The 26,465-nt window shown below is 59.8% G+C and overlaps 3 protein-coding genes across 4 annotated transcripts; 2 read left to right on the top strand and 1 right to left on the bottom strand.

Annotated features, from left to right (window-relative positions):
* Window positions 1-200: 200 nt before the first annotated feature.
* NYAP1 (neuronal tyrosine phosphorylated phosphoinositide-3-kinase adaptor 1) lies at window positions 201-9,091 on the bottom strand. The gene is made up of 7 exons (XM_027125967.1): window positions 8,525-9,091; window positions 7,119-7,270; window positions 5,295-5,650; window positions 3,309-4,829; window positions 2,241-2,459; window positions 1,690-1,799; window positions 201-1,206 (listed from the first exon to the last, which is right to left on the bottom strand). The coding sequence occupies exons 2-7, from the start codon at window positions 7,184-7,186 to the stop codon at window positions 943-945; spliced, it is 2,538 nt and encodes an 845-aa protein (XP_026981768.1). The 5' UTR covers window positions 7,187-7,270; window positions 8,525-9,091; the 3' UTR covers window positions 201-942.
* Window positions 9,092-11,117: 2,026 nt separating this feature from the next.
* On the top strand, window positions 11,118-21,780 carry TSC22D4 (TSC22 domain family member 4). 2 transcript variants are annotated; one of them, XM_027125963.1, is made up of 5 exons: window positions 11,118-11,758; window positions 12,187-13,228; window positions 15,492-15,658; window positions 20,616-20,664; window positions 21,101-21,780. In XM_027125963.1, the coding sequence occupies exons 2-5, from the start codon at window positions 12,467-12,469 to the stop codon at window positions 21,308-21,310; spliced, it is 1,188 nt and encodes a 395-aa protein (XP_026981764.1). In that variant the 5' UTR covers window positions 11,118-11,758; window positions 12,187-12,466; the 3' UTR covers window positions 21,311-21,780. The 2 variants fall into 2 exon arrangements, with proteins under 2 accessions (XP_026981764.1, XP_026981766.1); XM_027125965.1 differs by lacking the exon at window positions 11,118-11,758 and adding an exon at window positions 11,834-11,947.
* A 229-nt stretch (window positions 21,781-22,009) lies between these two features.
* SPACDR (sperm acrosome developmental regulator) lies at window positions 22,010-25,907 on the top strand. The gene is made up of 3 exons (XM_027125966.1): window positions 22,010-23,032; window positions 23,297-23,683; window positions 25,442-25,907. Exons 1-3 carry the CDS (start codon window positions 22,979-22,981, stop codon window positions 25,673-25,675), a joined length of 675 nt encoding a protein of 224 aa, XP_026981767.1. The 5' UTR covers window positions 22,010-22,978; the 3' UTR covers window positions 25,676-25,907.
* Window positions 25,908-26,465: the final 558 nt, after the last annotated feature.

Raw genomic sequence — 26,465 nt, 5'->3', positions numbered from 1 at the left:
CGGGACGGGTATATGAAAGGCGGAGCGCACTGAAACATAAGAAGCCAGTTCTAGGATCGTTAGTCTTTTAATATATTATTCTGAAAAGAAAGGAATTAAAAAAAAGTTCCTGACATCTCTTCTGAGTTTTTTGTTTTGCTTTTTAATTTAAATAAATACCCTGCCCGCCCCCCACCCGCGAAAATTTCCCTCCTTCCCCATCATCCCCCCCATCCCAGGTGCCAGACCCTCACCCCGGAGCTAAGTAAGATGCCTGCTTCAGAGCAGGCCAAGCTCACTACCAAATACTGGCGACTTGTAAATACTGTAAATGAGCCCTCTGGCCCCCGGGCTCCCCGGAGCCCCTCCCTTCTCCTGCTCCACTCCCCACTCCAGACCTGTCCCTAGCTTTGGCGGGGCGTGGATAGCAGGGCCTTTAGGCGTTGGGGAGAGTGCCAGCTTGGTTCCCTTTACTTGCCTGCAATTCCCCACTCCCTGTTCAGGAGTAGATCAGAAGGGCCAAGAATTGCCCCCCAGCCCAAAATAAATAACAAAATAAACAGCACCTCCCCCACTCCCCACTCTCTAAAAGAGCCCCTCTACCTCTCACTCTCCGGTCCCTGTCCCTCGCTGACCCGCCCCCCCTTCTTCCTCCCTGACCCTTCCCTCCTTCCCCACGCTGACCTGGGCTTGGCCTTCGCCCCCTCAAGAGAAGGGGTCTGCTTGGCTCAGTGGGAAGAGCGGCGGAGGGCCTCACTCCCAACCTCAAGCCAACCCTCCCCCAAGTTTCTGGGGGTGCTGCTTGGCGCCCTCAACCCGATGGGCCCGGCCGACTCCCCGTCTCGGGGGCTAGGGTGGAGGGCAGAGGTTCTCCCCGGCTCTCTCTCACCTGGTCCTTCAAGCGTCCCTCTTTCGAGGCCGGTCTCCCCCGCCCCGCTCCCCGGTCCCGGCGCCCCGGCCTCCTCAGATAGCGGTGTCCCAGAGGACTGTGTGCTGCCGGCGGCAGGGCGGCGTGCCGGACTTGCGGGGCTCAGGCCCGCGCCGCCAGCTGGGGAGGATGGGCATGCTCTCCTGCTTGCAGAGGCCGCGGTCGGGACGGTGGCGCGCCTTGATCTCCTTGCACACGCAGCGCTTGCGCTCGATCACCTCCAGCAGCTTGCCGTCACGCTCGCGGGTGGCCTGGGGCGGCAGGGGCAGCGGCAGCGGCAGCGGCAGCGCAGGCTGGATCTGTGTCCCTTCCTCCCGCCGCCGGCCCCGACGGGGATGGGGGGGGAGGGAGGAATAAGGGGGTCAAGGACCTCAGAGTCACCCGGCCCTGTCCCCACCGCCGAGCGCCGAGGCCAATGCTTGGCCCAGAAACAAGTCCTCTCTTGCCCCCAAGGCCTCCGTCCTCTCTCCCTGCGCCCTGGTGCCAGGCGGTGCGTGTCTCACCCCAGGAAGGGGCGCCTTTTCAAAGCTGTCTTCCCAGCAGGATGCATTTTTCCACCCAGAGGGGATGTCTCTTTCTAAACGCAACGCACAAAGGCGCACGTCGGCCAGTGGCGGCCCTGGCTGGCTACCCAGGATCTCCCCCACCCCCTCGCTCTCCAGCCGTCCCCGTTAGTCTGTGGCAGGCCCCAGCCTGAAGTCTTGCCTTTCTTCACTCACCCGGGCCTTCTTGCCTACCTGTTCCTTCACAAATAAAATGCCCAACCCCGTCTCCCTCCTCACCTGGCTCGGGGCATCCCTGGGCTGGCTGCAGGGCCGAGGGGTGTGGAGCGCGGCCTGCCGGACTCCTGAGGTGGAGGCGGAGCGCCCCAGGCGGTAGCCTCCCGTGAAGTCTGAGGCAGAAGACAGAGGGGTGAGAAGGGAAGGGGCTTCCACGTTCCCCTCCCCCAGTTCCCTGAGGACAGCCCGTGCCAGGCCGCCCCCACCCCCAGCCTCATTAGAGGAGGAAAGGGGTTGGAGATGTGGTATTATAATGTAGGGCCCAGGGGCTTCCCGGGTGGCACAGTGGTTGGGAGTCCGCCTGCCGATGCAGGGGACACGGGTTCGTGCCCCGGTCCGGGAGGATCCCACATGCCACGGAGCGGCTGGGCCCGTGAGCCATGGCCGCTGGGCCTGTGCGTCCGGAGCCTGTGCTCCGCAACCGGAGAGGCCACAGCAGTGAGAGGCCCGCGTACAGCAAAAAAAAAGAATGTAGGGCCCAGGATGAGGACCCTGAGAGATTCCCCCCAGCCCGCCCATCTGTGTGCTGGTGTACGAGGGCTTGAGCGTGTCACCTCCGTTGCGGTGGCAGGCGGGGAAGGTCTGGCAGGGTATGGGCAGCGCGGGGCGGCTTCCTCCTCGGTCCCCTCCGTGGTGGATCCTGGCCAGCAGGCCCTCTGCCCCCTGGCTCCTCACTGGGATCCCTGATGCCACAGAGCCTCTGTCCTCACGCTCCACCTTGCCTGCACCCTCGGCACTGCCATTCCAGGCCTGGACACTGTCCTCGACCTCTCCTGGGTGACAAGGAGAGCTCTGAGACTGTACAAGGAGAAGGGTCTTGCTGTCCCCCCAGCTATACACACCGTGGCCTGGGTGGACCATAAGTAACTTGCCCCATTGCAGGTCACAGCTGGGAAGGGGGGGGGGCCCTGCTTCACACAGAACATACACAGAAAGAGGGACGCCAGTCCTGGCACCACCCCTGGGCTGAGAATCATAGATATTTACTGCTGCCAAACCCTCTTTCCTGTTCAGAGGGGTCTCCCCTACCCCAGTTTAACTTCAGAGCCCCTCCAGCCCCAGACAGTGCCAGAATAAACACCGTCTGAAACAGAGACCGGGGGGGCTGTTCCCTAGGAGGGGGAGAATTCCCAAAGCCGGGAAGTGAGAAGGGGGGCATTGGGGGAAGGGCTGCATGTGAACTAAGCTCATCTCCCAGAGTAAGCCTGGCAGAGCATTGCGTTGCCAAGCAACGGTAGGGGCCTCCCTCTCCTCTCCCTCCTGTCTGGATGGGTTGCCATGGTAACGGCTGGGAGGCAGCTGTGTTTAGCTCCTAGTGTGCGCACACTCACAAACACACACCCCTGCAGCCCAGCGAAGGGAGGGGCAGGGAATAGAGCGGGACAGGGCAGGAGGAGGAGACCAGATTCTACCCCGTCCCCATCCCAGGTCTTCCTGCCCCTCCAGAGCACACACGGGGACCCCATCCCTTCAGTCTGCTGCATGCCCCCATCCCTCTTGTCTCCCAGAAAAGTTCCCAGTTCAGGACAATGGGCTGTGGCTTCCAAGTATGCCCTTCAACACCTCCCCCAAATCATCACGGACATCCCCTGTCCCCTCCCCGTCACCCCCTCCTCACTCACTGTCCAGCTCTTTCGCCTTCCTCCCGCCATACAGGACCTTCCTCTGCAGAGCCCAGCCTGCCCCAAACGTCGAGGCGCCCATCTCCTCTTCTTCCTCTTCTGGTGTCCCCGCGCTGGCGATGACGTGGGCACAAGAAAGGCTGGCAAAGGCCCCCCCGTCGGTCCCTTGCTCCTGCAGCTGGATCTTGACCACGGGGGATGGAGCCCCCATTCCACAGCCCTTATTCAGCACCCCCCCAGCCTTGAGGCTCTCATAGGCAGGGGGTCTCTTGAGCCCAGCTGCCGCAGCTGGGTAGGTCCAGAGGGGGGTCAGGGGGCCTGCAGTTGGGTCCGGAAGGCTGTGTGGGGAGGCCAGGCAGGCGCGGTGGTGGAGAACCCCAGCTGCTGCGCCCATAGCCCCGCCATGGGGGCTGGACTTCCCAGGCACGGGGGGTCTCGAGCGGGTGCACAGCATCCCGTGGAGGACTGAGATCTCCTTCTCCGTCTTTGGCTCCCCAGCGCCCAGGGGCGGACCGGTGGGCAGGACGGAGTGCGTGGTCACCTTGACTGCTGAGTACACCATGGTGTAAGACACGGCCTTGTCCTTGGGGGGGCCGGGGAGCAAGGCAGCCGGGGCAGGAGAGGCTGCCGGCACCCCTGCCGCCTTGGGGCAGATCATGCTGTGGGAATTGGGGAGCTCCCTCTCCCCCCGGGGCTGGCCAGAGCCCTGGGGCGGCAAGGGTGTCGAGTGGCTCCGGGCTCGGCCCGAGGGTCCCAGCAGCAGCAGGTTGGCAGCGGGAGGCGGAGGCGGTGGGGGAGGCGTCTCCCGCTCCCGGGCAGGCACTTGGGGAGCTGGGGTGGAGCCGGCTGGCTCCTTGGAGTGGCAAAGGACTGGTAGCCTCGAGACCCCATCGCCAGGGGCTCGGGAAGCAGGCTTGGCCTGGGGGAAGGCCAGGAGTGGAGGACGGTGCTGGAGGAGGTTGGGGAAGGGCGGCGGGATTTCACAAGGAGTGGTCTTCGTGGGCGTCCCCTCCCTCCGGCTCGGGAGGGCTGAAGCTGGACGGCGCTGGGTGTGGAGCTGAAGGGCGTGAGGCTGGTGCGGTGTGGAGCTTGCCGTCAACGGAGGGGCCCCATTGGAGCGGCCTTCCCCGGCCTCCTCGGGCAGCGGGTACTTCATCTCCTCGTATATGGCCTCGCTCTCTTCTGAGTCCGAGTCAGCGCCAGCCGTTGGGGTCAGCCCCCCCCCACCCCCAAGAGGGGGCCCAGTCAGTCCCCCTCCACTCCGCCCTCCTCCCCTGAAGACATCCCCCACCATCTCAATGTACACCGGCTCCTCTTCCTGGGCACCCACCTCAGGGTCCCCAGCTACACAGGACCCCCTACTGAGGCGGTGAAGGGGCGGGTTCCCCCCTCGAGGAGAGGCGGCTGGGGGACAGGACTCATCAAAGGAGACAGAGAGCTGGGTGTTGGGACTTCGCCTGGGCTTCTGTGGAGGAACCTTCCGGCTGGACTCGCGGCCCTCCGGGGTTGGCTTCTGTGAGCCTGGGCAGGAGTGGGAAAGAGAACAAGAAACCGGGCTGTAAGTCGAGGAAGGAAATGGGGAGACCCAGTGTGACCTCTTGACTCACCGGCAAGGACATTTCTGCCTCTTCATTTTCCCCACATCCCTCAACTTACAGCCCCAGTGGGTTCTTTTCCTACCGGTCTGCCTCCTGTCCTTCTAATGAACGCCCCAGAATCTGCAGCTCCCACCCTCAATTCTCCCTGACCCTCAAGGCCCTCCAGGGCCACCCCTTTCCCAAGAATGAACTTTTCAAGGATCTTCCCCTGCCCTTGAATGGTTCATCTCAGGCCCTTCTAAAAAGGAACCCCCCCAATCCTTCTGAGAATGGAACCTTCCACTTCCTTGGTTCTTCCCTGAATGAACCCTCCCGGCAGGCCTCCCCTGGCCTGGAATGGATCCTCCCAGCTCCCGGCTCCTACTGGGCAGGGGTGCTGGTGTCTCACCTGCTTTCTTGCTGGGGGGCGTCTCTGCCCCCGGCCCTGCCATGCTGAGCTTGGTGCTGGGGTGTCTCCGGGGCTTGGCCGGGGGTCTTCGGGTGCTGCCGTCCTCTGTGAGGCCCCCCCCGCCCCCCCCAGGCACGCCCCCCACGCTGTCCATGCTGCCCACCGAGTGGCAGGAGAGGGAGCGTGGGGCCATGGCGCTGCGGCAGGGGTGGGGGGTGTGCTCTTGGGAGGCGGGCATCGTCATGAAGCCCATCCTGAGCGAGCGGCGCAGCGAGGCAACGTCCCGCACGCGGACCCCCGGCCCTGGGCCGGCCCCGGGCCCCGAGGAGCCTGCAGGAGCCCCCTCCTTACTGGAGCTGGGGAGAGAAGGCCCAGATGGAGCAGAGGTCGGGCCTCAGGCCTGGGCCTCCGGCTCCCATACCCCAAGAGGGGTTTGCAACCCTGTGGCCTCCCAGGTAGGAGGAGGGGGGCCGGGGTGGAGATGGGGGGAGCCTGAGGGTCCAAAGCACTAAAGAAGCTTCAGACTGAATTTCTAGGCTTTGAAAAAGGCAGGGATGAGAGAAGGGGTGAGCCTGTGTGCAAGGGAGCATTCCTGGAGCTGGCCGACCCCAGCCTGGGCATCTCTGGTGCACACACATGTGTGGACAACTTCGTACATAGAGATGCAAACCCAGGCAGCGCAGCCCCGCCTGGCACATGCTTCTGCCACCCTGGCTCTGCTCCTTCTCACCCTCACGCTGGCCCACACCTGGCCTCTGGCCTCCCTTCATGTCTGGCTGCTGCGGCCTCCACTCCCACACCGCCTCCTTTCCCAGACCCGGGCTGTACCGCCGCATCCTCAGAGCGGCCTCCCCCAGCTGATCCTTCTTCCTCCCTGCCTCTCTCTCTTTCTTTCTTTCCCTCTCTTTCCCTCTCCCTCTCCCTCGGCGCTGTCCTCTCTCTGTCACCCTCCCAGGCTCACCCCCCATTCCCTTTCACTGTCTCTGAGCTTCTGTGTAAGTGAAGAGGGGGTGCGGCTGGCAGGGAAGAGGGGAGAGCTGCGGTGGGGTGGGCTCTCATTAAGACCCTGTCTGCTAACCCTTCATTAGGGAGAGATCAGTGCAGTGATAGCTCTGATTAATCTAATTAACAACAAGAATTAAACTCCACAGTTTTGAGGAGGGAGAAGGGAGCAGGGAGGTGGCTCTGACTCAGGCTCCGAGCGGCTGTGCCACCAATGGGAATGAAGAGAAAGGAGCAAGACAGAAGAGGCCAGGTGCCAGGTCCCCGGGAGGGCAAGGAGAGGGGGCGAGCTGTGTGTGTGTGTGTGGGGGGGGTATTGGTTCCCAGCCCTGGCTCCTCTGCAGGGCCAGCCTGCCCCCCTCCCACACACACACAGCCCCATCACTGGGAGGGGGCCAAATGGATCATCTCTGGTGCCCCTCAAATGACCCATCCCTGGACTGTGAGGGCAGCAGGGCCTGCCCCTTCCAAGGTCAGGTGACAGGGGAACCAGGAGCCAGGCCCACACTGACAGAGAGGAGGACATCACAGGCCAGAGGTGAGTCAGGAAGGAGTGTCTTGGGCCTCTGGGGATGGGGAAGAGCCCCAGGGTGTCCCTGGGCTGGAAGCCCCCTGAGAGGCCAGGGCAGGGGCTGGAGCCAGGAGCCAGGAGCCGGGCAGGGACAGGGCGTGTGCAATTCCAGCAATTCTGTAGTGAGCACGGGCTCTGAGATCAGACTGATGACCAGGCTGTTGGAGTCAGGAAGGGCAGAGGGATGTGGCCCCGCCACGAGGGAAGCAGAGGTGGGACAGGTGAGGGGGCAATCTGGGATGCGGCCTTACCTCCTCTTGGCCTCCTCTTCCTTGTGCTGCCTCCACTCCAGCTTGGTTTTTCGGTAGAGGAGGTTCATGTCGTGGGGCAGGAGGCAGGTGCTGGGGATTCCTGCTCAGCGCCACCAGGCCCGGGGGGCGACCCTCCCTGGGTCCCGGATCCACTTGGTGGGGGGGAATGGAAAGGAAAAAAAAAGAAAGATGTGGGGTGGTCGGGGCCAGGAATGAATGAGAAAGAAAGAGAAGGGAGCAGAGATGTGACTCTGGTCCTCAGAGAGAGGAAAACAGATGGAAGCACAGAAAACCCAACGCCGCCTTCAGGACCCACACACGTACAGACACAGACGGACACGTATCCAGAGTCACACACCCTGACAAAGGTGTTCAGAGCCACAGATACACAATCTGGAGAGATCAGACTGACACAGAATCCCATCCTGTAAATACATCCTGAGCCACCACACAGACAGGCCCCACCAACCTACAGCAACCCTGCGGCCACACAAACACACGTTCAGACCCACAAACCACCGGGCCACAGACCCATATCTACCAACAGAGGACCAGACACGCTGATTGGCACAGGTAAACACAACCTAGGAACAGCCAGACACACAGACATAAACACCCCGACACACCCACAGCACACACAGACCTCCAGACACACACAAATCGGCGCACCGAACTGGACGTACCTATAGACAAGGAGTCATGCCGGGGCCTACTTGCCTACACTGCACCCCGCTGGGGAAGGGGGAGACGGTCAGACTCCCCACCCCCTCTTGGGGCCTGAGGCTGGGGGGTGTCATGAGGGCAGGGCGGGGATGCTGGAGAAAGGGTGGGGGCATTCTGAGTTGGGCAGCTACAAGACCACCCATCCATGTCTCTCCATTCCCTGCCGACCCCCTCACCAGTCCTTCGCCTGGGCCCGGGCTTCCGTCCACCCCTATTCCTGCACCCTGGCCCCTCAGCGAAGGTCTCCGCCTCCCTCGCTGAGCGCCCAAATCACCTTCCTCCTCAGGGATCTGGGAGGCTCTCGGCTTCCCTCTCGCAGTCCCCGCCCCTCCATCCCACCCGGGGGTCTCCAGTCTGGCCTCATAGCTACCTTCTGAGCTGCGGCCTCCATACCTGCCCTGGTTTCCCTTCCCCCAAACACACTCTCCTTTGCGCTTTCTGCCTCACCTCTCCTTCTAGGCGCCCCTCCTCACTGCCGTCCTCTCCCTTCCCTGTTTGTTCCAAACCTGGCCGGCTTCATCCCCCTCTCCATCCAAAGGCCCCAGGTTCCCGGGCACCCCTCCCCTTCCCCTTGTCCTGCTACCCTGGGTTTCTCCGTCTCTCGCCCCGCCAATCCTCCCTACCCCTTGTGCCCCCATCCCACCTCCCCGCACCAAGCCTCCCCAATTTCTACATCACCGTACCTGGCCTGCCGGGCGCCGGCCCCCCCCATGCCGGGCTCCGCCCGGAGCAGGAGGAGGGAGGAGGAGAGACAGAGAGAGACCGGGGGGGAGCCGAACAGGGCCCTGCCGCAGAGACAGCCCCGCCTCCGGGTCCGCCCCCAGACCCGCCCCCGGCCCCAAACCCACCCTTCCACACCCTCCAAGGACGGAGCGGGAGTGGCCGTGCTGCGCTGCGCCGCTAGGCTGGGGTGGGGGGCACTGGGCCAGCGGAGCCGGCGGGGGGACTCGGAGAAACGTCGTGGGGTGCAGGGGACCCGGCGCCAGCCCGTCCCCGCTTTGGGGCGTCCGCTCCTTGTAGCCCCTCGCCCCTGCCCGGCAGGGCCGTGCTGGGTTTGGTGTCCAAGGCCCCGGCGGAGCGAAGCTGGGCGCAGGGCGCAGCGGCGCCCCCCAGCGGCGACCCGGGGCCTGCGCCCACGCGCGTACCCCGTGCAGCCGGCGCTCCCCGGGTGCGCACACCACGTCCGGCGCGGGCGAGGTTGCGGCTGCGGGGCCCGGGGTGCAGTGAGGCGGCGAGGCCGGCAGGGGGGGCCGGTTTCCGGGCTGAGGGGCTCTGAGAGTCGGGAGCTGGACCATCCGCGTCTTTGTCCAGCAGGGGGCGAGCTCCCTGGGCCGCGCCCCGTCTTCCAGCCGCCCCCCAGGTACAGGGAGGGCACTGGAGCTGGCTCTCTTGGTGCTCGTCGCCAATCCCTGCAGGTTCCCAGGGGTCCAGGCCTGTTTCACCGCCAGGGCTCAAAATCTTTTGCCCGTCCGCCCCCGCGGTCCAAGTCATCCTCCCAGTAACCTTTGACTCCGCAAAGTAATGAATATAAAGAATAAGTCGTAAATGGCCCCATATATTAAAAGGCTATTACAAATGCCCCTGGGAGAGTTAACACATTAAAATACATAACTATCCTTTCACATTTACACCTTAGTGTGAATAAACTCTTATTTATTCATTCAACAAACATTTCCACAGAGACCAACAATGTCCCTGGGACTGTAGACACGGAGGAGTCCAAGGTGATGTTGATTGTCTGAGTTGGTGGGAAGAGGAGGATGCAAAGATAAGGTTGAATACTTTGTAGCGAGCTATCGCAGAGGGAAGGAGGATCTGGGGGCGGAGCAGCGGGGCTGTGTTCTGAATATTGCCAGAGGGGAGAGGGTCTGGGGGTGGGGGTGGGGCCGTTGCGTGGGAGGCTGCTTCCTGCACCTCACCACTTGGGAGGCCTCAGGATCGAGCTCCGGTAGTCATTGTTACCATTTGAAGGGAGAGAGACAGGCAGATGCATTTTAACGAGATAAAGATAAACTGGGGGCAAGGGGGTTTGCATTATTTTGTTTTTGTCTAATCCTAAAGGGTGGTTAAAAATTTCCAAGAGCTAAAGCTGAGGAAGGAAGGGTGTGTCAGACAGCCCAGAGCCAGTCTCAATGCCATCAAATGCTGGCTCTGAGGCCTTGGGCAAGTAACCCAAGCCTCAGTGTCCTTAGCAGAGCCACTGGAGCTCAAAACCCACCCCATTTCTGCCCAGGGCTGTTTTGAGAATCCATGAGATAATTATGTAGAGTGGACAAATATGAAGAATTTTAATATGCTTGAAAAGAGTTCCATATGACCCAAATTAATTAGAATCCATTTCCTTCTGAACCTGGGAGTGAAGGCAGATACGGTCGTTAGACGCTGCTTTTGCTAAAATAATTCTTTTCAGAATGTTGGGGGGCGCAAAAAAGAGAAAATGGAAGTTGGAGGTTTATTCTTTCATGCCAAGCACATAGTAGGCCCTTTATGAGTGTGTGTGGATTCTCCACAGTGAGCAGGGGATGGGATGGAGAGGTGGGAAGAGTGAGAGGTGGGTGTGTGGGGAAGGGTTCAGGCTTGTGGCCAGCCAGGTTCCTCCTTCGGCAGGCACATCTGTACGGGTGCCTGTGTGTGACCCGCGGTTGGAGAGAAAATGCAAGTCAGCACCTTCCTGAATGTGTCTCTGTCATTTCTCTATCCCGATCTAGGGAGCCAGACAAGGACACACCTGAGTGTGAGAAATGTCCCTGCTCTACCACTGATAGCCTTTCTGAACGTCCTGGGTCTCAATTTCCACATCTAACAAGAGGAACAGTACGATGTTTGGGGTTTGATTCAAATACTCCAGCACACTACAACAAAAGATATTGAAACAAGATTGAGTTTCAATTGTGAGTTGACAACTGTTGAAACCCCCTGCTGGGTCCCTAGGGGTTCATTTTACCATTCTCTCTAGTTTGGGGCATGTTTGAAAATTGTCATAAGGATCCGCTTGAAAAAATAAGGACCGGGGAGAAAAACAGTATCTTCCTCGTACGGTTGCTGTGAAAACCAGCGACGATATGACAATAACAGCTGCAGCAGCACCAGAACAATTTACTGGGCGCTTACGGAGTAGCAGGCACCCAGCAGGATCCTGGTAAGTTCCTCCCCACTCTTCCGTGCGTCCGTAGGCCAATGGCAGCAAGTTCCTACAAGTAAGGGAATCCCGGGCCTCCCCGCAAACTCCTCCCCTTTCTCTCCGCCCTCCGCGGCCCCTCCCTCCGAGGAAGAGCTGGGCTGGGGCCCAGCAGGTGTGGGGTTAAGGCATCCTGTTCCGGGCCCCTGGAACAGCAGCGGCAGCGGCAACTGCACCAGCAGTGGCCGGGGCAGACCTGGCCCCGGGCCAGCTGGCTGGGAGCCCCAGGAGCGAGAAAGGGCGGAGGAAGGGGAGGAAGAGGGGAAAGAGGAGGAGGAGGAGGAGAGGAGCAGTCAGCAGGCCCGAGGAGGCAGGACTTCCTGGCGTGGGGGTTGTCAACAGCCCCGAAAGAGAAAGACCGAGAGGAGCGGAGGGAGACCCAGCGGTGCCACGCGGAAGGAGACTTGGGAGAGCCACTCGCCGCGACGACCACCGAGGCGGCTGCACCTGCAGGGTCGGGGGCTAAGGCGCCCCCTCCCGCATCGGTCCGCAGACCCTTGGGGCTTCGGAGGCCGCGCCTGGGCTCCGCCAAGGAGGCGGGGGTTCCTTCTTTTCTGGACAGCAAACTTTCCGCGGAGATGCCTTTCGGGGCGAGGTGCGGCCCCCGAAGAGGACCGGCCAGCCTCTAATTGCCGCCTGCGCCCCCGAGCTGCTGGGGCCACGAGGCCCCGGGGAAGGGACAACCCAACATCTTAGGCGGCCGGGACCCCCGGCCCAGCTCGGTGGCCGCGGCCGAGAGGTAGGGCTCTGGGTTGGGCGGGGCGGCGGGGCGGCGGGGCAGGGCCTGCCTCAGGGATGGGGGAGCTGCGGTGCAGGGGGCCTCGGTGGCCCAGCACAGGCCTCCCGGCGGCCTGGCCGGGCTGAGGAGCGGCTTCACTCCTGTTCACCCAGGCCTTGGAGCCCTTGCTCTTGGGACGACTTGGGTCCCGTGAGTTTGAATCCCAGCGAGAAATGCCCAACTTTGGGTCTGGGCCGCCTCTTCCTGCTCTCTGCGCCCGCCCGGATCTGTCCCCTCTGCTCTGGTCTCTGTCATTTCTGTCTCTTTGTCTCTGGCGGTTTCCCCTTCCTCCCCCCATTCCGCTCCCCAGAGAGGAAGCCCCGGAGGTGGCCTGCCCACTGCTTTCTCACACATTCTCTCTCTGTCTCTCTCTCTCTCTCTCTCTACAGTTTGCAAACTCAGCTCTGGAGTTCGGCGGTGGCAGCGACAGCAGCAGGAAAAACCTGCCCCTGCCCCCCCAGCTCCCGCCACCTCCCCTACCCTGTTCTCCCTTCACCAACCAGGCACCCCCAGTTCCCGTAAGGCCCTCCTGCCATGTCGGACCCAGACATCCCCAGGGGCTCTGATGTCCCCACCATGTGGCCCCCTTGTTCCAGGGGTGCCTGAGCCCCTCGAAGAGCCACCACCGCCCCCCTGCCCACCTTGGCCCAGTCCTGAGCCCCAGGGACCATGAGTGGGGGCAAGAAGAAGAGTAGTTTCCAAATCACCAGCGTCACCACGGACTACGAGGGTCCGGGGAGCCCAGGGGGTCCAGATCCCCCTGCCCTGCCGGCTCCCACTGGGCCCCCGCCCCGCGTGCCCAACGAGGAGCCCAACCCCGAGCCAGGGGGCAAGGGCACCCCCCGGAATGGCTCCCCACCGCCTGGGGCCCCCGCCTCCCGTTTCCGGGTGGTGAAGCTGCCCCAAGGCCTGGGAGAGCCTTATCGCCGAGGCCGTTGGACATGTGTGGATGTTTACGAGAGAGACCTGGAGCCCCCTAGCTTTGGCCGGCTCCTGGAAGGGATTCGAGGGGCCTCAGGGGGCAATGGGGGCAGGTCTTTGGATTCCAGGTTGGAGCTGGCCAGCTTAGGCCTGGCCACCCCTACCCCACAGCCAGGCCTGTCTCAGGGCCCCACCTCCTGGCTCCGCCCGCCCCCCACCTCCCCTGGACCTCAGGCCCGCTCCTTCACCGGGGGGCTGGGCCAGCTGGCAGTGCCCGGCAAGGCCAAGTTGGAGACAACCCCCCTGTCAGCCTCCGCGCCCCAGCAGCGCCCCCCAGAGGCCGGGACGGGGGATAGCGCGGGCACTTCCCGGGCTGCCACGCCCCTGCCCTCTTTGAGGGTAGAAGTGGAGGCAGGGGGCTCAACAGCAGGGACCCCTCCACTGTCGCGTACGAAGGATGGAGCTCTGCGGCTGAGGATGGAGTTGGTTGCTCCAGAGGAGATGGGGCAGGTAAGAGCTGGGTTCAGGGTTGGGGGAGACACCTGAGGGGTGGTGCTTGTCGATTTCGACCTTGGCCTCTGCTTCCATACTGACCTCTCCCCGCTCCATTGTCACCTGTCCGTCACATCAGACAGCCCCGTCTTTTTTCTTCCTGCTCTCTCACTTGGCCCTTGTTTTCTCTCTTAGGCTCCGCCTTCCCCATGTTCTGCACTTTCTTTCTCTTTGGTCTTTCATTTGTTGCCTTTGGCCCGAGTCTCCAGCTCCAAGTAGCCCAGTCCTGTCTCTCCATCATGGAGATGTGACTTCCTCACTTTGGCCTTCACCTTCTGTCTTGGTCTCACTTCTTCACGCACTGAGGGTGGAGGCCCCAGGCAGGGCTGGGGTAGTTGGGCCTGCTGGGGTTGGGAGGGAAGGGCAAAAAGTAGGCATTCCACTGTAAATTTCTGTAAATTTCTCCTTTGCAGTTCCATCTCCAGTTGGGTGTGTGTGGGGGGGTCTTCTTTCCACTCACCACCCAGCCCCACCTCCAGCTTTGTCCCAAAACAAACTTCCCCAAGACATTGAAGAATTGGGTGGGGGTGAGGGAACCCATTACAAGGACGGGACGTTGGCTGGTTCGTCTTTTCTACTCCCAGTTGTCAGTCTCAGTTCCCTGCGTCTGGGTCTCTCCAGGATCAATCACTGGGGGTGGCCACCATGCGGTGGGAGAGAGGTGGGGAGCAGCCGAGAAAGAGTTAAATCCTTTGCTCATTCTGCTTCCTGCCTCCAAAAGACGAACAAGTCCGGGCTGGGGGGCAGGATGCCTGGGTCCTTGGGGTGGGGGGTGGGCAGCAAGGGGTGTTGCATGTGTCTGTCCTGAAGGAGAAAATAACACGTTGGATGCAGGAGGAAAGGCAGGTAGTGTGAGGATGAGAACTTTTCCCCTTCTTGGCCTTGGGCACAAACCACAGTATAAAAATAACCTGAGACTGTGTGTCTGGGCCTTTTCAGGACCGGCTCCCCCCACCCGCTCCTGGCCTCAAACTCACGTCTCTCATGCCACCCCCCACTTTTCTTGAGTTCTTTCATTCAGTTCCTACCCCAGGGGAGAAGATGCGTTTTCTTTACTGGTCCCTGTGCACACACTCTTCCAAAGCAAGCTCCCTTTGCCCCCAGCCTCAGCTCTCTCTATCCTTAAGCCCTGCCTGAGCTTCCCTTGGGCCCACAGACCCTGCCCCTCTCCCCTCTGTGCCCCCAGTTCCCTTTCCTTCCCCCACGTCCTGATTCCTTCTTATGCCCCTGCCTCTGTGCCGCTGTTTCCCTGCCCCAAAGTTTGTCTTCCTCCTACACTCCCCCATGCCTCTTCTCCCCGGGTTGCCTCTAACAGGGGCCTGGAGGAGGGCGGGGGGCACCACCTGGGCCCCCTTCCTCTGTTCTGTCCCGCCAACCACCCTGGACTCTCTGTTCTTGGCTTTTTCCGAGAAGCTGGGGCCTCCTGGGGCCTCACAGAGGCGTCTTGTTCCTGTGGCCCCCGCCCTTTTGCAGCCACCCCAGCGCCTGTTGGGCTGTGTGGGTCCACACCCAGGCTCCGCCTCTCTCCATCTCTGTAACCGCTCTGGTCCCCAACCCCCAAGAGCCAAGCTCAGGAGCAGAACTTCACCTGAGTCCCTAGAAGTTTGAGAGGAGAGGCTAGAATGGGTAGAGGGGGTGGAGGGGGGAGGAGGGGGAGGACCAGTTTCTGAGGATTCATTCTACAAATGGCTGTTGAACAAACTACAAGCTCTGCCCTCTGGAGCTTACCTTCCAGCAGCAGGGAGGCAAAAATACTTCAATTTCAGATAGTAGGGGCTATAAAAAAAATAGAACAGTTCAGTGGAATTCACAAGTCACAGGATGGAGAAATGCCTCTCTGAGGAAGTGACATTTGAGTCACCTTAAGAAGTCAGGTAACAGAAGGCACAGTCTCTGACTGGCCTCTGATTAGGGGTCCTAGTTCAGGTGGTGGAAGGGTACTGGAGTGCAGACCAGAGCCCCTCTCCGATACCCCATGAGCCACTTTTTCGAAGCCACTCACCCAGTCCTCAGGATGGGTGCTGTTTCCCTTGTCTCTAGTACCTCCCCCCAGATCCGGGGGTAAGAGGGGCTGCGGGGGCAGGACGCCTGGGTCCCTTGTCTTCAGAAGATGGGGGTGTGTGGGGAGAGCTGGGGAGGGAGGAACACTACTAGGCAAGTTGTAAGGTGGCTGGATCCTTTCTCTCACTCAATGTGACAGTTCCCACCTGTCTGTCTCCAGGTGCCCCCACTCGACTCTCGCCCCAGCTCCCCAGCCCTCTACTTCTTCCCCGATGCCAGTCTGGTTCACAAGTCTCCAGACCCCTTTGGAACAGCGGCTGCCCAGAGCCTCAGCTTCGCCCGCTCCATGCTGGCCATCAGTGGCCACCTGGACAGTGATGACGATAGGTAGGTGGGCTCCGGTTCCCCACCCAGCACCTGGGAAAGCTGAGTGAAACTGCCTGGTAGGTGTCCTTCCCTCTACTTGAACTTGGGGAGGACCCCTTAAACTGAGAAGCCTGGCCTGGGCGTAACACATTGGGCAAAGCTGATTTGAGACCTACTCCCTCCCTGTGGAGAGAGCTGGGTGGGACTCCCTGGCTTAGGGCTGTCAAATGGTCGCCTTTTCTAGAGTTTGAAGGGAGTCATTGTTGTCAAATCCCAGAGCTCTTGCAGATTTAGTGATCATCTGGCCAACCCGAAGGATTTCCTGGCAAGTGTTCAGGAGACCAGACTAGGGAGTCGGTCTCCTCCCAGTTCTCCCTCTCCCTACCGAGGGGAATGGGACTCCTGCAGGGTCCATGCAGACTACTTTAGGATCCTGGGACCTCTGGGACCAAGAAAGGATGTCCCTAAGGTTCGGTTCTCTGTGCTAGGATCACCATGGGGGCTAAGCACTCCCCGGAGGCCAAGGCCAAGCCAAAGCCGTGGAGAGGCTGGCTGTCGGTCACAGGGAAGGCACAGGAGAGCAGGATCTCCTGGGGTTCGCCCTTCAGGGGAGAATGTCCTGTTCATGGCACAGTGGGCAGAACTTCCTGTTTTGAGGGCCAGGTTTCAACGTAGCAAAGTCAGCAAGCTGAAAGGGGAGGAACAAAATCGCGAGTCAGATGGCCTAGCTGCTCCCTTCTGGCTGTGGACTGATACGAACCCAGGAGAGGGACCAGGGAGTTGCCACTTTTATTTTGGAGGGAGGAGTGGGACTTCCGGTTCGAAGCCTGGGGGAGGGACTTCCTGTTTGGAAGGCACTAGGGGGCGGGGCTTAGTGGGAAGTGGGGGACTTATTTCAGCGGAGTTTCTCCTTCCTGCCTTCCAGTCACGTGGCGACCCCGCCCCCCACCCCCCCTTCTCCAGTCAGGGACTGAGGCCTTGGGGGGCGGGGCAGAGAGAAAAGAGAAAGGGGGATAGGGGCCGGTGGGATGGAGGGCAAGGGGCCTGGTGAAGGTACTTGGAGAATGAGGGACAGAGCAGGGCTGGGCAGGGAGCCGCATCTGAGCTCCCTGCTCTAAGGAATGTGTGAGGTGTGAGGTCGGCCAGGCCCGGGAGAGTCACCTGCCCCCATCGCTGCTATTCTCAGCGCTTCCCACCCGCTCCCCTCCCACTTGGGAGGTTCCCTGGCACGGAGGGCTCCCTGTCCCTCCCCCACCCCTGTTGATTTGAGAGGCCAGCTTCCAGCTTTCTCTTAGAGAGTTCTGCCTCTAAAAGCCTCCTGAAATCTATTCTTTTGGCTTGTCCCCTCCCTCCCCTCCTCCCTCTGTCCCACCCCCTCAAACACCCCAGTCTGACCGGTCTGCCTCCCAGCCTCCACTTTACTCTGCTGAGCTCCAAGCCTCTGGGGCTCAGGCCCAACCCCTCGTGCTCCACCCTGCTGGGTCAGCGTGTTTGGGCTGGGCCACCTCCTTGGCCCCCTGGAATGGGGCGTGTAGCCCCCAGCTCACCTCTCTGGTGTGCCGGGAGCTGGCAGAACAGGGTCTGAGTGGCATGGGACCTCCCTTTTGAGAGGGAAAGTGGACTGGGGTATTAAGTGCCTGGATCCCAGATGGGGAGTTGGGGATGCCTGACCAATCCTAAATCTGGGGATGGGAGAACAGAGGGTACATGGTGAATTCATGCCCCCAACAGGGCCTGGCAGTTGGGAGGTACTTGAATAAGTGGATGGATGGATGCATGAGGGGATGGTTGCATAGGTGGGTAGATGGCCAGCATGGGGGATCCAGGCATTACGGGGAATGAATTCCAGGAACTCAGGAAAGAAAAGGTATGTTTATCCAGTGCTTCCTTGGGGTCAGGTGCTACCTCTTATGTCACATAATTCTTAAGAGCAACCCCAGGATCCCCACTATCCACATGAAGAAACAGAGAGGAGGAGGGTTTTTAGAAACTTGCCCACTGTCACCAGCTAGTAAGTGGCAGGACTGCTGTTGGAGCCTGGGTCGGACCCCAAAGCCACTTTCTCTCCCCTCTCCTCCTGGAATGCCTGTGTCCCAAGAGAAGAGGAGGAAGCAAACATCTCTGCGATGCCCTTTCTCTCCAGGACAGAGGCAGGGACAGCTCTCCCAATCTGGGCAAAGAGCCATCCCCCGCCAACCCCCCCTCCCAGATCCAGGAGGGAGTGTAGACGGGGCAGCCAGGCTCCTGGGGGCTCATCAAAACACGGTGAGGGAGCAGGGCTGGCCCTTGTCCCTGGCATCAGAACCTCCCCACCTCTCCCAGATGTCCTGTTTCTTCATCTGATCCTCATTTTGAAGCTGTTTCATTTGACCTTCAAAAAGGAAGACCAGCCTCTACAGCTGTCCTTGCCCCAGGACCTAAGAGTCCTGCAGGGCCAGAGTCCCCAGGTGTGCATGTCGTGCTCTGCACAACTCCAGGGGGCGCCACTCACATTTGAAGTCACTGTTGACACTTGAAGTCATGACAGTTTTCGAGAAGATGGCAATAAGTCTTGAAAATTTTATTCTGACTCATACAAAGTTGCTTTGGGGGCTTGTGGTGAAGGCTGATCCGTCCAGTCAACCCCAAACTTCCCACTCCTGACCCTGCTCAGAGATCCCAGCACAGCGCCAGGCAGACCTTCTCTCAGGGGTTCTCAAAGGGAGGGCTTGGGTTGCCAGAGTCCTGGTCCCTTGAAGCGTTAATGTTAGAATGTGCCAGTGGAAAGTGCAGTCAGAAACTCTCCAGTGCTAGTCAAACAGGAGATAATCATCTGTCAGCCGACAAATGTTTACTGTTGTATTATTCCTTTATTTCTGGCAAGAAGGAACAACTTACTTGGCATCTTTACTGCGTGTTCGCCAAGCAAGGCCAGTGTTCCTATTCCTGTGAATCTGCCCCTCTTTGGTCTCTGTGTGTCTGTGTACCGGTGGCTGGGGGGAGAGTTCTGTGGTGGCCCAGTCTCCACCCAGGTGTCTCGGTTTGAAATAGCTTGAAAACTGCTTTGACGCTGCAGCTGGCTGGCCTCGCTCTGCTCTCAAACTTGTTTCCTCCCCCCAACCCCAGGAGTCCCAGGTCTCCGTCCCCCACCCCATCCTGTCCTGCTCTCTCAGGCCTGGTCACCCTCTTCGTTACTCCACCTGTCAGCGCCTTCTGCACCCAGAGCTTGGATGGGAAATGGAAAATTCCCAGTGCCCTCGTGCTCCCTTCCTGGCTGCAGGGCCTCATCCAGGGGTCACCTTGGATTGAGCGCTAATTCCCCCCACAGGAAAGCAAGTTGGAACTGACAACCAGGAGAGAGGGCTGGACAAGGGAGCGCAAGGGTGAGGGAGGCGGCATGTTGGGGCCACCTTCCCTGAGAGGGGCAAAACTGGGGGCTGGAGGTCAGGACTGGTGATCCTGCGGTACTGGGAGGCATAGGTGGAGGGCTGGCCCCGGGGCCGAGGCAGCTGAGGCAGAAGCTGGACAGGTGTGGGTGGTGAGCCGCAGGGTGAGGCAGGAACCTGGGGCCTGAGTGGTGGGGAGAGGGAGCTTTGGAGGAAAGGACAGGGTGCAAAGGACGGTGCAGGTTCTGGGACCCAAAGCCTGGGCTTGGGGACTCTTGAGCCAGGCCTGAGTCGACCTCTGGTGGCCACTTAATAAACTGCAGCCAGACCTGCTCTCCCCTCCCTGTCTTCCGTTCCCAGGACTCTTCAGAGCGCCTGCACTTATTCCCAGTATCCCACCTCCAGCCTCACCTTCTCACCTCTCCTTATGCCCTCACTCCCTCCAGGATCCCAAACACCAGACTCGGGTCCCAGGTCCATAGGCTGTACTCGTGTTTCAGGCTCTGTTTCTGTTGCCGTGGTAACTTGCCCATTCCTCCTCACCCTCACTGTGGGAGGAGGGGAACTCTCTGGCTAGGCCCCAGGGGTCATCCCTGCTGTGGGCTTTGTTTCAGGGAGCTGTTCATTATCCAAGGAAGACCACAAGCATATCAGAAACACCCCCCACCGTATCGCCTTCACTCCCTTTCTCACCTCCCGGCTGAGAGCAGCTGAGGCCTTGAGGGAGGCCAGTGTTCGCCCAGAGGGGGCAGGATGGGGTCAGAGGTGGGAAGAGGCCTCCTGGGGCCAGGCTGTCCCTCACCCTTCACACCCTTCCCTGCCCCAGGCCTCTGGCCCCGCAGCCCCTCCCCCGACTCGGCCCCCCAGCTGACTGTCCTCAGCCGGCCCCCCTCCCCTCCGCTCTGGGATTGGTGCCAGGGTGAGAAGGGGACACTGGCACTGACCGTGTCTGGGAATTCCCGCCCACCATGGAGCCGGCGGGAGGGGGTCCCCGTGTCCCTGAGGAGCCAATAGCAACCAGGCTTTGCCCTGGGGAGTGGTATATAGCTTTCAGGCCAGCACCCCCTAGGCGCTGTCTCCTTTCTGCCTGCCTGGCACCAGCCAGACTCTGCTCTGCCCGGGGGGGCTTTGAGCCCCCCAGGCAGTCCTTATGATACAGCGCTCTCCCTTTGGGGAGGCCCAAGGATCCTTTCCCCTTGGGGATGGCCCAGCCAGGGGTCTCAGTCAAGTCCCTGGTGTCCTCGTATGAGACCCGAGTGGTGGGGATGGCTCCGGGGCCTCCCCGGAAGAGGGGCTGTGTCTCCTCTCCTTGTTCCCCTCGGGGAGCATCCCCCATCCGAGGGGCATCTGGACCCCCACCGCACCGGGGCCTGGGGGGGCCCGGGCAGCGGCCCTCACCCCGTCGGGGGATGGACAAAACTCTCCTCTCCCTGATTCTCTACTGTCACAGGTACAGGCAGGGGTGTGGGTGGGAGGCTGCAGCAAATGGGGCTTGTGGAGGAGGCCAGAGGCTGCTCTGAGAAGCACCTGGAAGGCAGCAGGCTGGGGTGTCCAGACACCTGGCTTGGCACCTGTTCCTCCTCCTTACCTCTCGTCTCCCTGTGTCTCTCCAGTGGCTCCGGAAGCCTGGTTGGCATTGACAACAAGATCGAACAAGCCATGGTAAGAGAAGCCATCTTGGTCCCAGCAGGTCCCGGCTCGTGTGCTGATGCCCAGGCCCCTGCCTCTGTTGGCCGGCCCAGTACTCCATCCCTGCTGTCCTCATTATTAGGGAATACTGGCTTCTGCTCCTCGGCCTGCTCCCAGCTGGGTTCCCTGGGGTCCTTCGCCCCCTCCTGAACCCTTGACATACCTTGCTTCCTAGCCTGCTCCTGGCCCCCGTCTCTGTCTTTGAGCCCTGACCTTGCCTCTGTCCGGCATCCGTGCCCATCCCGATACCCCACCGCCTGCGCCTTCCCTGTTTGACTTCTTCCCCGGTGGTCCCCCATCATCTGGGAGCAGGACGCTCTCCCACACCTGGCTCCTCAAGGCACTGGGCAGGGGATGAGGTTGGGGTGGCCTGGGACCCCTGACGCTTTGCCTGTCCCTGGACCCCCAGGACTTGGTGAAGTCCCACCTCATGTTTGCGGTCCGGGAGGAGGTGGAGGTGCTGAAGGAGCAAATTCGGGACCTGGCCGAGCGGAATGCCGCGCTGGAGCAGGAGAATGGACTGCTGCGTGCCTTGGCCAGCCCTGAGCAGCTGGCCCAGCTGCCTTCCTCGGGGGTCCCGCGGCTGGGGCCCCCAGCGCCCAATGGGCCCTCAGTCTGAGCCTCCCTTCCTTCACAATGTGCCTTTGGGGGCCGCCACAGCTGCTAGGCCTTGAGCCAGCTGCCTGCCCCCTCTTCCTATGCAGCTTTAATGCCCCCTGATCCCCGGGGATGGGAGTTGAAGGCTCAGAAGTGGCCTGTCCCCCGCCCTTCCTTGATCTCCCCATAGTGCCCAGGGACTGGGCTGGGGCATCCCTAGACCTTGATGGAGGAGGGAGGGCATCAGGACAGGGTGTTAGATGGAGCCCCCCTCCTCCCTCCCTAGGGGTCAGTGTTCTGGGACCGCCCCGGCAATAGATGGCTTGGGGGTGTTGGAGGCTGCCTGGCAGACATCCCCACCTTGTTCCCTGGAGTGCCCCCCTCTCCTCTGCCCAGGGGAGGGAGTACGGATAGTATCTGGAAGTTCTGGGATTCAGGTTGTTATTAAAATAATAATTATAATTAAAAAATCCGAAGAAACTTGAATCTGGAGGTTGGCATCTCGTTGCTTGTGTCCAGATGCGGGACCTGCACCAACAGTTTCCACCTGTGGGAGAGCAACTTGAGGCTGTGGGCTCCCCTGGAGATCTTGTCCAGACTGCGGAGGTTTAATGTGGCTCAGAGTGGAGATGCGGAAGGAAAAGGGAGCCAGCGGCCTGGGTCCTGGGAAGGGGCAGGCGAGGCGAGGTGCGGGGGGGCGGGTGGGGGGCGTCGGCCCACGTGCTGGTGGGGGACAGGAGAACAATGGAGCCTTTGGTGATTGTACAGGATCCACCCCCGGCTTCCCAGCGTGTCCCCTCTGCGGGCTGGATCTGGGTGGCTGCTTGGGGGTGGGGCGGGGGGCCCTGAATGGGCCCCTTGTCTCAACCCTGGGTGTGGGCCAGGCTCCCCGGGCACACGGTGCCCTCGCCAGGCCTGGCTGGCCTCCGTGGCCTCCACCCCCAGCTGGCTGAGGATGGGGCCCTGTGGGTGAGCAGGCCCCTCCCCGACAGCCTCGGCTCCGGCCCAGGCGGAAGAGGCAGGTAGGGAGACGGACCCCATCTAGTGGGGAAGCGGGGAAAGCGGCAGCCTCCACTTGAGGAGAACCCCGGCCCCACTAGGGGGGACCTGCTGAGAGTGGGATCCTGGAGGCAGACCTGGTTTGTACTCCCCGCCCTGTGGCTCCCTAGGTTTATGACTTGGGCAGCTTCTTTGGTTTTTCTGAATCGCAGCTTCCTCCTGGGTAAAATGGTGCTGACAATAATACCTCCCTGAAGGGCAACTGGGAGGGCTACGTGACATCAGACATGGGAAATGCCCAAGGAGTACCAGGTGCTCAGTAAATGTTAGTTTTCCTTCCTTGGATTCCGGGGAAGGAGGGCCAAGGGTGCAGGGATTGGCTCCGGGGATCCTGGAAGGGTCTCGGGGGTTGGGGTCAGGGCCAGGCAGGCTCTCACAATGGGCTAGAACTCTCCCTCCCTCTGGGTTCTCATCAACTTTGACTCCTCTCCCTGTCCCAGGGAGGGGAGGAAGGGCCTAGGATGAGTCACCGGGGGGAGTTTTCCTCCTGGATTCTCTATTTCTTTCTTCACTGCTGTGCTAGAGGCTCCCCAGAGACCCCTTAGGTGGCGGCCACTGGCCTGCAGCCTGTCCTCCCCACTGAACTGAATGCTGGTTCTGCCCCCTGCTTGGGGCTTGTGTATCGGAAGAAATGGCCGTGGTCCTGAAGTTCTTCCGATGGATTTGGCGCAAGATTAGTCACTCGGTGAGTTTCAGAGATCGCCCCTTCCTCTTGCCCTGCTGGGGTGGGAAGTGCTGGTCAATGACCTCTAGGTCACAGAAACCTGCACTTCCTCACCTGGCCTCCCTCCTCTCCTGGCCACCTGTGGCCAAACAAGATGGAGAGGGAGGTGGTGAGGGACAGGACAGCTGGGGAGGAGGCCCCTTCTCCTCTGGGCCTTCCGTTCTGACTGTTGTCTCTTGCTCTGCCCCTCACTTCTGTCTGTCCTCTCCCTGTCTCGGTTCTTAGGTCTTCTGGAAACACAAAGCTAAGTCAACCATCGCAGAATGCACTGACTCCAAGAAAAATGAGTTGAAGGAGAAGGAGTTGGAGTTGAAGGAGTTGAAGGAGAAGGAGAAGGAGTTGAAGGAGAATGAGTTGAAGGAGAAGACTTCCAAGGTGTCTGAGACTTTCAAGTTGGTTGAGTCCCCCAAGGAGGCTAAGGTCTCCAAGATGGATGTGTCCTCCAAGGCGGCTGACCCCTGCGTGTTGGCCAAGACCACCACGGACGGGGCTGCGGTGGAGGCGGGCCATGGGCCGAGATCGCTGTTGCAGCTGCCCCGGACTGCCGTCAAATCTGTCTCCACGCTCATGGTCTCCGCCCTGCAGTCTGGCTGGCAGATGTGCAGCTGGAAGGTCAGCACGTTGTCCCCCTTGTCCCCAGCAGCACCCCCCTCCTATCCCCCATGACTCATTCACGCTGGTGGGAATGTAAAATGGTGTGGCCACTCTGGAAAAACAGTGTGGTCAGTTCTTCTAAAACTAAACATGCAGTTATCATATGGCCTAGTGATTGTACTCCTGGACATTTATCCCAGATAAATGAAATTTTATGTTCACACAAAAGTCTGTACGTGAACATTCATAGCAGCTTTATTCATAAGAGCCCAAACCAACCCAAATGTCCTTCAACGGGTGAGTGGTTAAACTGTGATATATCATGGAATGATACTGCTCAGCCATAAAAAGGAACAAACTATTGATATATGCAACAACTTGGATGGATCTCAAGGGAATCATGCTGCGTGAAAACAACCAATCCCAAAAGATTATATATCGTATGATTCCATTTGTACTATATACCATTGCAGAAATAACCAAATTAGAGAAGTGGGGATCCAGTTAGTGGTTTAGTGGTTGCCAGGGGCTGCGCATGGAGGGAGAGACGGGGGAGATGGGTTGGTTATAAAAGGGCAACATGAGGGATCCTTGCGACAATGGAAATCTCCTGTATCTTGACTATGGTAGTTGAATTCATGAACCTGCACGTATCATGTAAAATTGGGAAGAATTCAACACACACACACACACACACACACACACACACACACACGAATACAAGTAAAACTGGAGAAATATGAATAAATTCAGATCAGTGGATTGTATTGATGTCAGTATTCTACGATACTACTAGAGTTTTGAAAGATTTTACTATAGGGGGAAAATAGGTAAAGAGTATAAGTATTATTTCTCACAAGTGCATGTGAACCTACAATTATCTCAGTCAAAATTTTAATTTAAAAAGGGAAGTGTCTAGGTTACTACCAAGTCAATTTATTTTGGTTTTGAATTAGGTATTACTGCATTAATAATAATTTTTGAAAGTTCACCTGGGGAATTCCTTGGCAGTTCAGTGGTTAAGACTTGGCGCTCTCACTGCCGAGGCCCAGGTTCACTCCCTGGTCGGGGAACTGAGATCCCACAAGCCGCGCGGTGTGGTCAAAAATAAAATAAAATAAAATAAAATATTCTGGGCCGGGAGAGAGGCATCAGGTAGAACAAGTTAATGGATTGGAGTGATATTTAAGAGGTAGAATTGTTGTCCCACGTGGTTGATTGCATGACGGTGAGGAGCGAGGGAGAGACAGACATGAAAACAGGCTGGAGCCATTCACTGGAAGGAGAGCCGACTTAGGGGAGAAAGTAACGACTTTAGGGCGTTGGGACAGGATGAGTTGAAGTGTCAGAGGGACATCTGCAGGGAGATGCCTAGGAGGCAGTGGGATATACAGGCCTGGAGGTCAGGCGAGAGCTTTGGGTTGGAGACAGAGTTGGGGGTGTCATTCTGGCCTTCATTTTAATGCACTCTCCATGGAACCCTAGTGGGGACTCAAAGGTGGGTCGGACATGGTCCCTGTCTTCCAGGAGCTTGCATGGTGGTATTGAAAACAGATGAGTCCGCAGAACAAATAGTGCATAAAATGTGGTATGACAGGGTGAACACCAGAGTAGAGACAGGCCGAGAAGGCTTCCTGGAGGAGGCGTTGCCCAAGCTGAGGCTTGACAGGGCAGGTGGAATTAGACAAGCCTTTGCCGTTTATCTGCAGGTGGTTCCACCAGTGGTTTCCCCCTAGACCAAGCTGTTCATCTGTGCTCATCTTCTCTCTTTCACAGTCATCTGTGAGTTCTACCTCAGTCACCTCCCAAATGAAGACCGGGTCCCCTTTGGAGTCGAGAGGGACTGAGATGCTGCAGGAAGTGTACCTGGTGCTGTGGGCCGTTCGGAAACGACTGCAGCGGCTGGCCCGCAGGCAGGAGAGGCAGCGACGGCGCCACATCCGGGCCCACATCTGTCCCCAACCTGACCCAGTTCAGGGCTTGAGACAGGATTCCCAGAGTCCCCTCTAGGGGGGAACCCCACATCCTCAGAAAGCCCCCACCTCACTCTTAGGTAAGGTTGATAGGAGAGGTTAGGGCAGCAGGCCAGGAGTTGTGGGTGAGGAGAAGTTTTCAAACCGTCACCTCTCATCGGGACCCCAAGGCCTGGCCTGGGGGCCCACGTACTCTCCTTCATTCCTTTTATTCAATTTGTAAAAAATTATCAAAATGTTGGGAAATAAATATCGGAAATTTCTGAGTAGAGGTAGAGTGTGTTTGTGGATGGCCCGAGGCACTGAGGGGAACTTGGGTGGGATAGGGAGGGGCACCTGGGGCGCTGGCCCAAATATGTGTGGGAGTAACGGGGGTCGGGGTGGCGGGCAGCCCCACACACACTTTTAGGGGCTGAATTGCCTTTGGCAACTGTGCCGGGCCAGTAACGATAGTCTCAGAGGCACCGGTTCATTGAGGACATGCTGGGTACCAGGTGCTGAGCCTGGGTTCTCGCTGGAAATCCTACAAGACAGACTATTGCTGATGTTACGGGACTTGTCCAGGGCCCTACGGAGAACGAGACCTCGCTGGAAATTCCGCCTCCTCAGCTGGTCCACTGCCCTGCCTCTCTGCCGCTCTTGGGCCCGGCCATGGCGAGGGTCAGGGTCCCTCACTTGGCGGACGCGCACACGCATCAGGCTCTGTGGGCCCCGCCCCTGCCGAGGGCGGCCGAAAACTACAGCTCCCAGGGTTCCCGGCGGTGAGGCTGGGCCGCCGGGCGCAGAGGGCCCGGGCCGGGGGCCAGCAGTGTCGCGGTCGGAGAGCG

The sequence above is a fragment of the Aethalodelphis obliquidens genome, unplaced genomic scaffold (genome assembly GCF_003676395.1).
Source record: "Aethalodelphis obliquidens isolate GAN/ISIS:26980383/991018 unplaced genomic scaffold, ASM367639v1 scaffold30, whole genome shotgun sequence".
NCBI classification, from domain to species: domain Eukaryota; kingdom Metazoa; phylum Chordata; class Mammalia; order Artiodactyla; family Delphinidae; genus Aethalodelphis; species Aethalodelphis obliquidens.
The sequence above is the reverse complement of the archived record's forward strand: the minus strand, read 5'-3'. Positions and strand labels throughout refer to the sequence as shown.